We start from the raw sequence: 13132 nt of genomic DNA, 5'->3' as shown, positions 1-13132 counted from the left end.
AGGTGCAGCACCTTGCACTTGTCAGTGTTGAATCCCATCCTGTTCTCATCCGCCCACCCCTGTAACCTGTCTAGGTCTGATTGCAGCCTATTCCTTCCTTCTAGCATACCCACGTCCCCCCACATCGTAGTGTCATCAGCAAATTTGAACAGGGTGCTTTTTACCCCCTCATCCAAGTCGCTGATGAAGAAGAGAACAGGCCCGAGGACCGAGCCCTGGGGGACCCCACTGCCCACATCCCTCCAGGTCGAAAGTGACCCAACCACTACCACTCTCTGGGTGCCCTCCAGCCAGTTAGCAACCCATTTGACTGCATTGGTGTCAACATCACAGTCCCCCAGTTTTTTAACGAGAATGGAGTGAGAGGCAGTGTCGAAGGCCTTCCAAAAGTCCAGGAAGACTATGTCCACTGCTACCCCTGCATCTAAGGATTTGGTGACCTGGTCGTAGAAGGCCACCAGGTTGGTCTGATAGGACCTGCCTCTAATGAACCCGTGTTGGTTGCCCAAGCATAACCTCCCCCGCTGGTCCCTCGTAGACATGTGCCAGGATAATTCTCTCAAAAAGCTTACCCAGGATTGAGATAGGACTAACTGGCCTATAATTTCCCGGGTCCTCCTTCCTCCCTTTTTTGAAGATGGGAACCACGTTGGCCCTCCTCCACTCCTCTGGCACCACACCGGAGCACCACGAGTGCTCATAAAGCTGTGCCAGGGGTCCCACAATGACCTCAGCTAATTCATTCAGCACTCGGGGGTGGAGATCGTCCAGACCAGCTGATTTAAATACATCCAGTCCCTGCAGAAGTTCCCTGACTAGATCCTTCCTGACCCCTGGCCTAGGTGTGCCTCCCCAGGGGGTCCTGGTAGGGGGGCTGATCCAGTCCCTGCTCAGGAAGATGGAGGCAAAGAAGTTGTTAAATAGGTTAGCTTTGTCCTGTGGTGTGACGACCAGATTTCCTAGCTTGTCTTGCAGGCGCCCCACGTTACCTGGAACCTTCTTTTTACCTCCTATGTATTTAAAAAAGGACTTCTTGTTGTCCTTGATCTGGTAAGCTAGTCCCAGTTCCATCTCCGCCTTCCTGACCACCCCCTTGCATCCCCAAGCAACTGCAGTATAGTCATCCCTGGTGATGGCCCCTCCCTTCCATTGGGTGTATGCCTCCCTTTTAGCTAGGAGACATTCTGGGATGCTTTTGGTGAGCCATGGAGTGTGAGCATGGAGTGCGGAGCAGTGACTCGTCATTGCTTTCTATTAGAGAATTCTTGGTCTCTTCTTGAGAAAAGAGCTGTCACCCTCTGTCATTTTTGCATCAACTGTCATGGCGTTTCTCCTAAAGATAGAAATACAGGCAGTCCTCGGACTTACAACACAATTGGTTCCTGAAAACCGTGTCTTAAATCAAAGCGTTGTAACTCGGAACCAATTTTCTCATAAGAAACAATGTTATAAATGAGGGATTGGTTCCTGAATAGGCCCGATACCCTATTTTCACCAAAAATACCCCAGAATTTTGTACTCTTATCAATTATAGATGAGTCATATAGCTACATTAATGTATTTGTATTGTAAATAGCAATCGTATTGATTTGGAAGGACTTCTTTGAGGTGACTTTGTTGGACTTTTTGAAGGGTTCTTGGTTGGAGTCTTTTCAGCAGTCTTGGCTGCAGGTGTTTCTGGAGTCTTGTCTGCTTTCTTAAAGAAAGTGTCCATGGAAGTTTGGACAGATTTTCTCCAGAGAGATGGGTGACGCAGTGAACTTGTGGCATAGTGTCACATTGAATTAAGTGTTGTAAGTTGAGATTGATATCAGAGAGTTGAAACAGGGTGTCAGTTTATAAACATAAGTGCGAAATGTAACATGAAACGTCGTAAGTCAAGAACTACCTGTGATGTTATGGAAGTGTGTTAAAGATCCCATTTGTGACCCCCTTTCCACTGGGGATCAGAAGCTTCTTGAATACCTTCCCTCTGCACTTATCTATATGCTAACAGTAAAAACTTAAAAAAACAAGTTAGTATTGGAATGCATGAAGAAGAAAGTCACATGGGAAGACTGGACAAAGGGCTCTGTCTTTAGTAAGCCACTCCTTATCTTTCTTTTAAAGGACCATTTTAATGACCCTCTGTAACATCAGAGTTTGCTCCTTCATTACTTAGGTATCCTATTTACTAGATAGCCAAAGTTTACTGATTCTTTGGGGTGTCTGAGACTAAGAGGCAGTTCCATGTAGCTGAAGCAGATGTTGGTGTAAATGGAATAGATTAATGAAAACCAAGCAGCATGTATTTTTTGTGAGCCCTTGACTTGAAGAGCAGGTTATTCTGAAGGGGGTGTACTTACACGAAGATGTATGTTGTATCCGCTGCATTCTAGTTAATCTCTGGGGGCAAGGTGGCTGGAGTGCTGAGTAGTCCTGCTTGCTGTGCCACGTATCTAGAAGGGAGATACTCCAGGCACCAGTGTAGGTGAATCTGTTTAGTGATTCAGTGCCATAGCAACATACTACCAGACAAAGATTTGAGTATAGATCTCTGAGTTTTCAGGGCCTTGGAGTGCTGTGGGAAGAGAAAATATTTTGTCATTGAAAAACAATGGTAACTGTAAGTAATGCTCATCAAAGTAGCTGATCAAAGAGGTGGTTTCTGTCAATTGAGGTCTGCGAAGGAATATTCTAGAAACTCTTTGGTCCCCACCATGCTCCTTCCCACCTTTATATATTTTCCTGCACCAAACACACCACATACTTGTTCATCTGGTATCTAAAAGGCAGGGTACCTAGTTCTCAAAACTTGTCTAAATCTTTCCTAACGATGCAGTTGATTTAGTAAATGAGATCACCCACAAAAATCCTTGCCTCCTGCAAATTTCCTTGACTATCACAGCTATACCACCACTCCCAAGTCTGCTGCTTCATCTGTTAAACTAAACTTTAATGCCTCCTTCCTCCAACTAAAAATGAAATATTATTCTAAACACTATTAGAGCATTGTTGACCTGAGCAGTGCAGTTTTGTTTAAAATATTGATCTTTGGGGAGTTGTAGTGTTCTATATTAAATGTGAAAATGCATAGATGTTGAAAGCCTGTTCCACTCTAATGCAAAGCTCTTAAATTTAGGGATAAGCTTGCAGTTCTTCGAGCACTTGCATCTACAGTAAAACGTGTAAGTACTTCTTTTATGCATAATCAGGCTTATGCAGTTAGGTAGTGCTGTTTGTCTAACACATTAGCCTCTCACCCAGATCTCTGTTTTGGAAAGTGAAAAGTGGCATCCCAACTCCTATTTGAGAAAAACCTGTCACATCACATGGCACCCTTGGCAGCGTCCCTAGAAGGTATTAATTCCCTTAATGAAAGAGAAATTATTTCCTGACTGAAACAATAGCAGAAGCAAGATGCACGTACTGCTCTACCAATAGGTTGCTGGAATTTACCAAATAAAGTAGCTAATCTAGCAAATCTATACCCAAGCCTCCTGCCGCCCTGCAAAGGGCAGTCTTGCCTGTACTTCTCTTTATCATTCTTTTTCTTCAAATGTGATGCATGCACATTGCATGCATCATTGTTTCAGTAATACTAGACAAGTGATACAGTAAGAGTCCATGACACTGGTAATTTTGAATCCTTCGTGGTGCATGAGATAAGTGAAGAACCCATGGCTTGCCATCACCACATCTTTTAAGGACAAGTTGCCAGTGATTCTGGAGGCTTGGATAACCCATCAATTTTCAGGAAGCTGGATGGGGGGTAAGGAATGGACTCCATTGTAGCAGAGTAGTCATGGTACTCTTAAGGGCCGTGTCCACAATCGTGGCCATACAGTATGTGGCACCACAGACCCATCTGCAGTACCACATATTCAGGCATTTCCCGCACTACTACCTTGCAGTGTGCGGTGGGGTTTTGGCCCCAGGAGATCCAGGGATCAAAAACCCCATGCAGAAAAAAAGTGGTGTGGCACATGCGGGGACAGTGCGTGCCATCCAAAACCAGAGCCTGACCGGCCAGAGCCACACTCAGCTGCCGGCAAGGCTCCCAGCTACAGGAGGACCACAGCTGCAGCTTCCCCAGGACCCCAGGTAAGGCAGCTGGGGCAGCAACTGCATGGCCCCAGCCTCCCCTACACCACCCAGGATAACCTGCCATGTGCTAGAGGGTGCGTGGCACAGGTGTTCCCCAAGGACAAGTAGCAATGGCACAAGATGTCCTGCTCCTAGTTGTCCCCAGGGAGCAAAAGGTCTGCGCTCGTCTGGATGCAGCCAAGGAGTCTTTTCCTGGGCACACTTATGAAAACAGTCAGCTCCAGCTCCATCTCAACTTCTTACCATATAATCACATGTATGGATGATCTGGAGTAGTTTAGAACTGTTATTTTATAGTGCACTGTATTGCTATGAGTCGCATACTTGTGGAAGTTTTAAAAAGGGGGGACATACAGTGTGTGCACCAATAAAGCATAGAGCCAGAGTCAATAATACTGCCCTGTACCTCGTGCAGCCATGGTTCATTTTCACTAATTATGCTATTTAATTGCTACATAGGTTAAGCTTCCAAAAGAGCCTCACTTGCATTTCTGCTTCTTGATCTATAACATTATAAACCAAGACATGCTGTGGGCATGAGTTTGTAAATAGGGGTCTGTCCTTTCTGAAGATTGAGCCAAATCCTGAGTGTATCCTCATTTTTCATAAACATCTGAGAATTGAGAAGACTTGTTATCCTGCAAAAGACTCAGTGTCTTGGAGTAATGAGACTCTTAGAGTTAACATTTAGTCTTCTTAAAATATTGTAATAGTCTCCGTATATTTATACATTTACTCCTGAGTTAAGACACTCTCACATTTCAGTGATTTCTGTTACTTAGGCTATGTGTCCTGGCACAGCTGATCTGCTTCACTGAAAGAAATGGGTGTTATCTGTTATCCCAGAGGGTCAGCCACCTGCTGCTCCTGGGAGCGATGGGCTCAATCCTTCTGAGTAACATCTCCCTGAACAGGGAAACCCAGGGTTTTGGGGGAGCAATCTTGTATGCCCTGTAGGGAAATTCTTTGGGGTACCTAGGATCTAGGCTGCATGCATTTTCCACCTTAAAACAAACGCATCTGCTACAAAATAGTGGCACAAATGAATACTACCTCTTGCCTTAGACACATTTTGGGGCATTTATGGTGTGACACAGGGCTTTCACTTTGTGATGCCGTAAGGCATTTGATGGCAGCGCAAAGGCCACATCAGTTTGCAACCTTAAATACACTTCTGCTTAGACTCCATTAAGTGGTGTTTGCAATAATTGATGGTGACTCTCTGATCGTACAAATCTACAATGCATCATTTTACAAAGGCTGTAAATCTTCTACATTATATCACTTGCTTTCTGCAGGATCCCACTGCAGTTCGTTATACGTTTCATGATGACACTTACCTTATTCCGAGAACCCCCTCAGAGCTCGTAAGTATTACGTTTTGAAGCTTTGACTTCCCTCCTCAGGCCAGAAGTAATTGTTTGTGTGTTTTTTAAATTGCAAAAGAATGTCCCGCTGGGCTTGAAACATGTTTAGAATTTTTTTTGCTCTTTGTATTTTCCCCACATTCTGTTGACTGTAAGGTGGAACTGGGCAAATCCAAGAGCAAATACTAACAAGCATACTTGGGCTCTTCTCCCGTCTCTGTTATACATTTGTTTGTTTACAACATTTGCCTCTTTCCCCTGCAGCGTTTATTTGCATTCAGTAAGGAGTCTGGAAAAAATGCTGCAAAATACATCATTAATGAATTTCCTCGATATTTTGAGAGAGATATTGCAGAGCCTCATATTCCGGTAAGCTTTCTGTTCTTGAAGTACTTACTACTTCTGCTTTGGTTGTTCAGTGACATGGGCTATAAGACTGTGAGACTAAAGGCAGTAGTTGTGAGCTTGATAGCATTCTGTCAATGGCTAAGCCTTAGAACTTGCCACTAAACAGTTGGTGACTAAGTCTGTGATTTCATGTGGACTTAATGGGGAAACACTTTTTCCAAAGCATCAAATAGCATCTGTGATCTAGTTCAGGTGTCAAGAGCCCAGAAAATGACTTGTACTGAGGTTGCTGCTGTTATGTTGCAGTTCTAATGATGCTAAGGGAGGGTGACACAATCATTTGGTGTTCTGGTTCATCTTGTGCTTTTTGCTTTTAGTGTTTGATGCCTGAGAACCTTAAACCTCAGATTGAAGGAGTGAGTGAGGCAGCTCTTAAAGAACATATCCAGCTCAGGAAAGTAAGAGCTTCTGTGGACATATATGATCAGCTCCTGCAAGCAGGTACTCAAGCTGCCGTTTTGTAGCTGGCACTGACTGTATGCGTGCAAGTGTGTGTGTTTGCACCTGCATGCTCAGACTTAACAGGAAGCTGGCTTAAAGATAAAACACTGGGTTTCAGGAATGACTTGTTCTGATGAATTGATTCTCAGAAGCTTTCTTGTACTACTATTGGCAATCATGCTGATACCCTTTCAGTTGTGCCAGCTAGTCGGGAAACAGGTTTTTCCAATCAAGCAATCAGAGGGAATGGTGTTTGAAAAAGGATAGTCCAAAGGTGAGGCTTTTTACAAAGTGGTGCATAGAACAGAAAAGGGAGTGTACCTTGTTATTTAAAACGCTTTCTGGTTTAAGCTGTCTGAGCAATGTATCTTATGCTTCCCATCCAAAAATGATTATTGATCAATCTTCCAGGAAATTTCTCTTGTTCTCCCATGTTTTCAAATGCGCTTACCAACGTGTCACAATAAAACAAACTGAACTAACACAGCAGAGTTATCTGTACCCTGGTGAGCTCAGAGCATGTTTTACCCAGAACGGATTAGACCAAGTCTATGCTACAGATTTTGTCTACATAATGAGTTTTGTCACTGCTGTGACAGGTGCAATTTGTGACTGGCATAGCTGTGCCAGGGAAAGCCCCAAGTGTAGATGCATTTACGCTGGCAAAATCATAGCTTTGTTGCTATAAACTGCATCCTTCCTTAGTGCTGTGCCAGAATAGCATACCAGCCATGCATTCCTGCAACAAGGCTGGCCTCGCTAAGGAAGGCTAGTTTCTTAAATTCATGTTCAGTTTATGAGGGGAATCCTAGAATACAAAGCTTTTGAGGGAAGTGGAAATGTTGGCAAAACAAGCCCAGTCGACATAGCATATCTGAACTTCTACAAAGCCTTTGATAGGATCCCTGCTGATATAGTATTTTGGCTTTCTCTGATTTAAAAAAATCCTCAATTTTCAGTTTAAAAAAAGTAACCCCAAAATCACATTTTTTGCATGATTAAAATGAAACACCACTATCTCTGTTTTTTGTGGTGTTTCATTTTAAGCATGGAAGAATGTGGATTTGATTTAAAAAGTAGCCAAAACCCAGTTTTTGGGGTTTTTTTATCAGAGAAAACCAGGATCCCTGCTTATCAGACACGCTTAATGAAGTTCAGTAGTCATGGGATTACACTCGTGGATTAGAAATTGGCTTAAAGAGAAAAATACAGAATGAGTATAAATGGTCAGAATTTGGGTTAGAAAGAAAGAAGGGTCTTCCAGGGTGTGTATTGGGACTGGTACTGTTTAACATTCATAAATGATCTGGAAAAGGGGTGTGTAGCAAGGTGGCCAAATTTGCAGATAACACACAGTTATTCACAAGTTGCCTTGTTCTTTACCACTTTGAAGAACTGCAGAAGGATTTGGCACTGTTGAGCAAATGAGCAACTAAATGGCAAGTGAAATGCAGTATAGATAAGTGAAGTGCTGCAAATGGGCAAAAATAACCCAAACTTATACCTACACTATGAAAGTTCTCTACATTAGCTATTACCATACAGGAAGGAGATCTGGGAATCACTGTGGGCAGGTCACTGAAAACATCAGCTTGGTGCTCAGCAGCTGTCAAAAAAGGCAAACTAAATGTTGGATATTATTTGGAAGGAAATTGTAAATAAACCAAAGTACCATTATGCCCTTCATAAATCCATGGTTCATCTACATCTTAAATACTGTGCATAGTTTTGGTCCTCAAAAAGGATATAGAAGAACTAGAGAAGGTCCAGAGAAAGGCAATGAGGATGATTGGTGGTATGGAGGGGCTTTCGTATGAGGAAGGGCTTTTGTATGAGGAGAGACTGAAGAGGCTAGGCCCCTTCAGCATCCAGTTTAGAAAAGAGGTGCTGGAGAGGAAACATAAGGGTTTACAAAATACTGGAAAGTTAAAGAGAAAGTAAATAGGGATTTATTATTGACTATCACAATACAGGAGTCATAAAATGAAACTCGGGTAGTAAGCTTAAAACTAACAAAAAAGCTTCCCCCCTATCCCAGCGCACACACGGAGGATGCATCTACATGTGCTGCTAGCATGAAGCAATAAACTCAGGCACATACTACGCCAGTGTTTATTGCTCCCGGGCGCCACATTTGCACATGTGCCCAGGATGATGGTATTCCTACTTAGCTCAGTGTGCTGCAGAGCAGGCTGGCTGAGGCACAGGGGTGCTGTAGTGCAAGACAGGTCACCAGGCAGAAGCACCCTGCTGAAGCACCCTCTTGCCCCAACCAGCCTCATCAGTATCTACACTTTGTGTTGCTGTGGAGTTAATAACTTGACAAGTACTAACCTATGGCAGAGTTGATTAGTTTACTCTGTCCTAATAGCACTGCTCATGTAGACACTGAGATTTTACTGCAGCTCTAATTAGTCAGCTTCACAGTAAATGTCTTATGTAGATGTGCCCAGCGTGTAGCCATGAGTTCCACAGCAGTCAGTTCCAAGATGTTGTGAAAACTGACAGTTTAGTCCAGGGTGCTCAACTCCTAGCCCACAGAGCCATGGCTTCTGGCCCACAGGACTCTGCTTGGGTTGGGAAACTTGGTGGCAAGGAAGCAGTGGCAATTAATACTGCGTCCCTTCTCTCTGCATGGCCAGATCAAGCCCTGCTGTGCCTGTCCTGTGCGCCAGATTGGACCTACCAGCCAGTCTAACTTGCAGATGGACCAGATGTGGCCCATCCAGCTCATGAGGCAAAAATGTTGAGCCAGATTCACAAAGGGATTGGACAAATTCATGAAGAAAAGGTGCATCCATAGCTATTGAGCATGAGAGTTGGGGGTATAGCCTCTGAATCAGAATTTCCTAGACCTTACATGCTGGAGCCTGTAAGTGGAAGAGAAACCGGGGAAAAGCCTTGGTCATACCCATTTCACTCTCTTTTGAATATCCACTCTCTGCCAGTGTGAGAGACTGGGTGGGATGGACCTATTGTCTGACCCAATAAATAGCAGTTCTTATGTGCTTGCCTCCCCAGCAGATGAAGAGAACTTCCTCACTTGTGTTGGAATTTGGTGGGTTTAAATGTTTTGATGGAAATCCTGTTTGTTCCTTCCTACATTTTATGATGCGGCAGGTCATAGGAGTCTTTCTGGAACCTGCTTGGCATTGTAGTGAAGTTGTTAATTTTACAGCAATTTTTGCTTGTCTCTTGGCTGCTAGCTGTAAGCCTTCCTCAGCAGTTAGTCAGCAAAACAGTCCTGTGCCCACTTTCTGAATAGTGCCAGTGGCATCAGAGCTATGGCTAAGAAGGCAGACGTGTTATTTCCTCACAGAAATGCTCTTCTAGGTTCATCCTTTCAGGCTGTAACTATGTAAGTCTACAGATGTTGCCTTCACTTTCACCTTTTCCTAGTCCTCCTAGTAGTCCAGGTGAGGGTATGGAAGCTATGATGCATTTTGGTGACAGTTATAAGCTTGACTTCATGTATCCATAGAATAAACAGTGTATCCTTGCCCTTATTGCTGCTTCTGCCTTTTTATTGCTTGCAGGAAATCCCGTATCTCTCAAGACAACGAACAGTCTTCTGGATCTCTTGTGTTTCTATGGAGACCAAGAACCTGTTAGAGATTACCTGCCTGAGAAAGAAATGTCAGAAGAATCAGAAGTATGAAAAATTTGTGACTGGCCATTTAATTGTTCTAGTTTAAGCCATAAGCATGCACTTGTGATGAGGAAAACATTGCTTATCTTCAGTACTTGGAACAGGAGTGAGATGCCGGGCAGATGCATGTATTGACACGCTATTTTATTGTACTTACAAAATCTTGTCCTATATACGAGCTCCTACACGGTGGCCACCTTAAAGGCCGAACAGAGATCTCCAGGGCTTTGTCTAGACGTAGTTGAAACCATGTTAGTAAGAGCTTTAAACCATGTTGAGAGTCTAGTGAACTTTTTTTTTCCCCGTGATGGTCATGTTTCCAGAGGGTGTTATTGTAGTTACTGTACTGGAGTTATAGAGTATTGGCTGACTAACATGCATCCCAAAGTTGGGGCTCTTTGCCCCCACTAGTCAGAGGACCACAGGAGAGCACACTAGAGCTGCTAGTGTGGGTTTTAACCACAACCTGGCCGGAGTCCACAGTTCTGTTTTGCAGGTGCTGTATTCAGAGGTGCTAAATGCTGTTGATCAGAGACAAGCAAGTGTTGTCCCACACAGGTTCTGCTGCTCTGTCCTTGGCCGTGGGCTGGCTCAGGGGTGGGAAAAGGCAGAATAGGTCTTCATATGGTTCTGTCCCGCAGCCCAGCTCCCTCATCTGCTCACCGGTTGTGGCACACAGGTTCCAGGACACACTTCCATGATCAGAACTTCCCCTTGCTCTGTACCCATTGAAGACACAGAGAGATCTTTTTCCTGTTGTTGGGTGGAATGGGCAGTGTGGACAAAACTTCTGTTGAAAGAAATGGATGTTGTTGTAGGGCACAAGGGTAGTAAACAAACAGTGAAGTACGCTTCTGCCTTAGTTTTATTTTTTCTTTCCTAAGGAACAGCTAATGAGAGAAGTATAACTTCTGGCCTGACTTTCCCTTCAGTAAATAAAATGTCTAAAAGGAGACCAGCCAAATGTAGTCTAGATGTCTCATGCCTCCCTCTTCCCTGGGCTTTGTGTATAGATTCACTTACACTTCATCCGTATTTGCCCACTGTAAAGTGTGGGTTGGAGGAAGAACTTCAATTCCATAAGCAAGTAGGGTCTAAACCCTGAGTGACCTCTCCACTATGGAGAGCCAGGGGAAGTACTAGATTACTTTTACATTCTTTAAATCCTGTTTAAGCAGAGCTGTTCTTAACCTTGGTGGCCCTCATTCCTGCAGTAGGAAGCCAATATGTTACTGAAAAAATAACTTACAGAAATAAATCTTTTTCAGGAAACAGCTCCAGTTCAGCAAAAGAACTTGGGGAGTTTCAAGAATACCAAAGACGCCATGGTTTGTACGTGGAGGTATGGACTGTTCTACCATTACTTCTTGAACTTTACTGAATATACCATGGATGTGGATCTCTTAAAAAAAAAAAAAAAAAAGAAAAAAGAAAAGTTTTTGCTGCTTAGCATATTTGTAAAGATTTATATCTTCAGTTGTTCCTTTATGAATGCACATTGACGTAAGAGATGCAGGTATTTACTGGATCACAAAACATGAACAAAATTGTATCCAGTTGAACTGCCAAACAAGTTTTTGGTTTTGTTTTTATATGTATACGTATACATGCCTGACTAACCTGGTTTCTTTTTATGACCGGATCACAAAATGCTTGGATGAAGGAACAGAGGTAGATGTTACTTAGATTTTAAAAAGGCTTTTGACACAGTATTGCACCCAATTCTTATAAATAAACTAAACAGTTGTAATATAGATTATCGCACAGTCCGGTGGGTGGAAAATTGGTTTATGGGATGCACCCAGAGAGTGTTGGCGGATGGGTTGGTTTCTACCTAGAGAAATGAGGGCAGTGCAGTCCCCCAAGGCTCTGTCCTGCGACCGGTACTGTTCAATATCTTCATTAGTGATTTGGATGAGGGAGTAGAAAGCACCCTGTCCAAGTTTGCAAATGACACCAAACTATGGGGGACAGTACACAAAGGGCAGGGAGCGAATCCAGGCAGACTCGGACAGGCTGGGGAAGTGGGAGGAACAGAATAGGATACAGTTTAGCAAAGATAAGTGCCCTGTGTTGCACCTAGGGAGGAAGAATCATCAACACTCCTATAGCCTGGGAGGTACCATTCTAAGTAGTTCAAAAGTACTTGACTTCGGGAAAGCTGACTTTGACAAGCTCAGGAGGCTTGTCGGTGAGGCCCTAAGGGACCATGACCCAAAGAGGAAGGGGATTCAGGAAGAGTGGTTGCTCCTCAAGGGAGCGATCCTGGATGCACAAGCTGAGTCTATTCTGTCTCCGAGAAAAGGAAGCAAAAGGGCACAGCAGCCCCCTTGGTTCAGCAATGAAGTAGCAGACCTCCTACACCTAAAAAGGACCTACAAAGGATGGAGGACGGGATCTACCTCCAAGAAGGAAAATTCTGCACAGGTCCAGACCTGCAGGGAGCAAACGAGGAGAGCCAGGGCTGCAACAGAATTCCAACCGGCTGCAAGCATCAAGGACAATAAAAAGTCCTTCTTTAGATATGTGGGGAGCCGGAGGAAAAGCAAGGGCAACACTGGACCCCTGCTAAACCAGGTGGGACAGCTGACAACCAACACCCAGGAAAAAACCAGCCGGCTAAATGGGTACTTTGTGTTGGTCTTTCACCAGTCCCATGGGATGCCCGTGCCCATTATGGGACAGGGAAGCCCGGGTGAAGGAGATTCCTTGCCCTCCGTCAATGCTGACTTCGTGCAGGAACATCTTAAAAGGCTGGATACCTTCAAGTCAGCCGGCCTTGACAGTTTACACCCAAGGGTACTCAAGGAGCTGGCATGCATTGTAGCTCAGCCCCTGGCTTGGATCTTCGAGACCTGGCGCTCTGGTGAAGTGCCCAAAGATTGAAAGAAGGCCAATGTGGTGCCTGTCTTTAAGAAAGGGAGGAAAGTGGATCTGGCAAACTACAGGCCCATCAGCCTGACCTCTATCCCAGGGAAGGTCTTAGAAAAGATTATCAGAGAGGCCACTCTTAATGGACTGGCTGATGGCAACATCCTGAGGGATAGCCAGCACAGGTTTGTTATGGGTAGGTCTTACTCGACCAATCTTTATTTCCTTTTATGACCAGGTGACCTATCACCTGGACAAGGGAGAGGAGATTGATGTTGTATATCTTGACTTTAAAAAAGCCTTCGGTCTG

The 13132-nt window shown here is 44.1% G+C and overlaps 1 protein-coding gene across 1 annotated transcript in view; it reads left to right on the top strand.

Moving 5' to 3' along the window:
* Positions 1–13132, top strand: part of PTCD3 (pentatricopeptide repeat domain 3) — a 36294-nt gene that overhangs the window by 3007 nt on the left and 20155 nt on the right. The window contains exons 4-9 of the mRNA XM_019552659.1: positions 3122–3167; positions 5385–5453; positions 5718–5822; positions 6179–6302; positions 9839–9954; positions 11220–11293. Coding sequence (XP_019408204.1) covers positions 3122–3167; positions 5385–5453; positions 5718–5822; positions 6179–6302; positions 9839–9954; positions 11220–11293 — 534 coding nt within the window. The remainder of the gene's footprint in view (positions 1–3121; positions 3168–5384; positions 5454–5717; positions 5823–6178; positions 6303–9838; positions 9955–11219; positions 11294–13132) is intronic.

The sequence above is a fragment of the Crocodylus porosus genome, unplaced genomic scaffold, assembly GCF_001723895.1.
Source record: "Crocodylus porosus isolate Cpor-Errol unplaced genomic scaffold, CroPor_comp1, whole genome shotgun sequence".
Classification (NCBI taxonomy): domain Eukaryota; kingdom Metazoa; phylum Chordata; order Crocodylia; family Crocodylidae; genus Crocodylus; species Crocodylus porosus.
The sequence above is the reverse complement of the archived record's forward strand: the minus strand, read 5'-3'. Positions and strand labels throughout refer to the sequence as shown.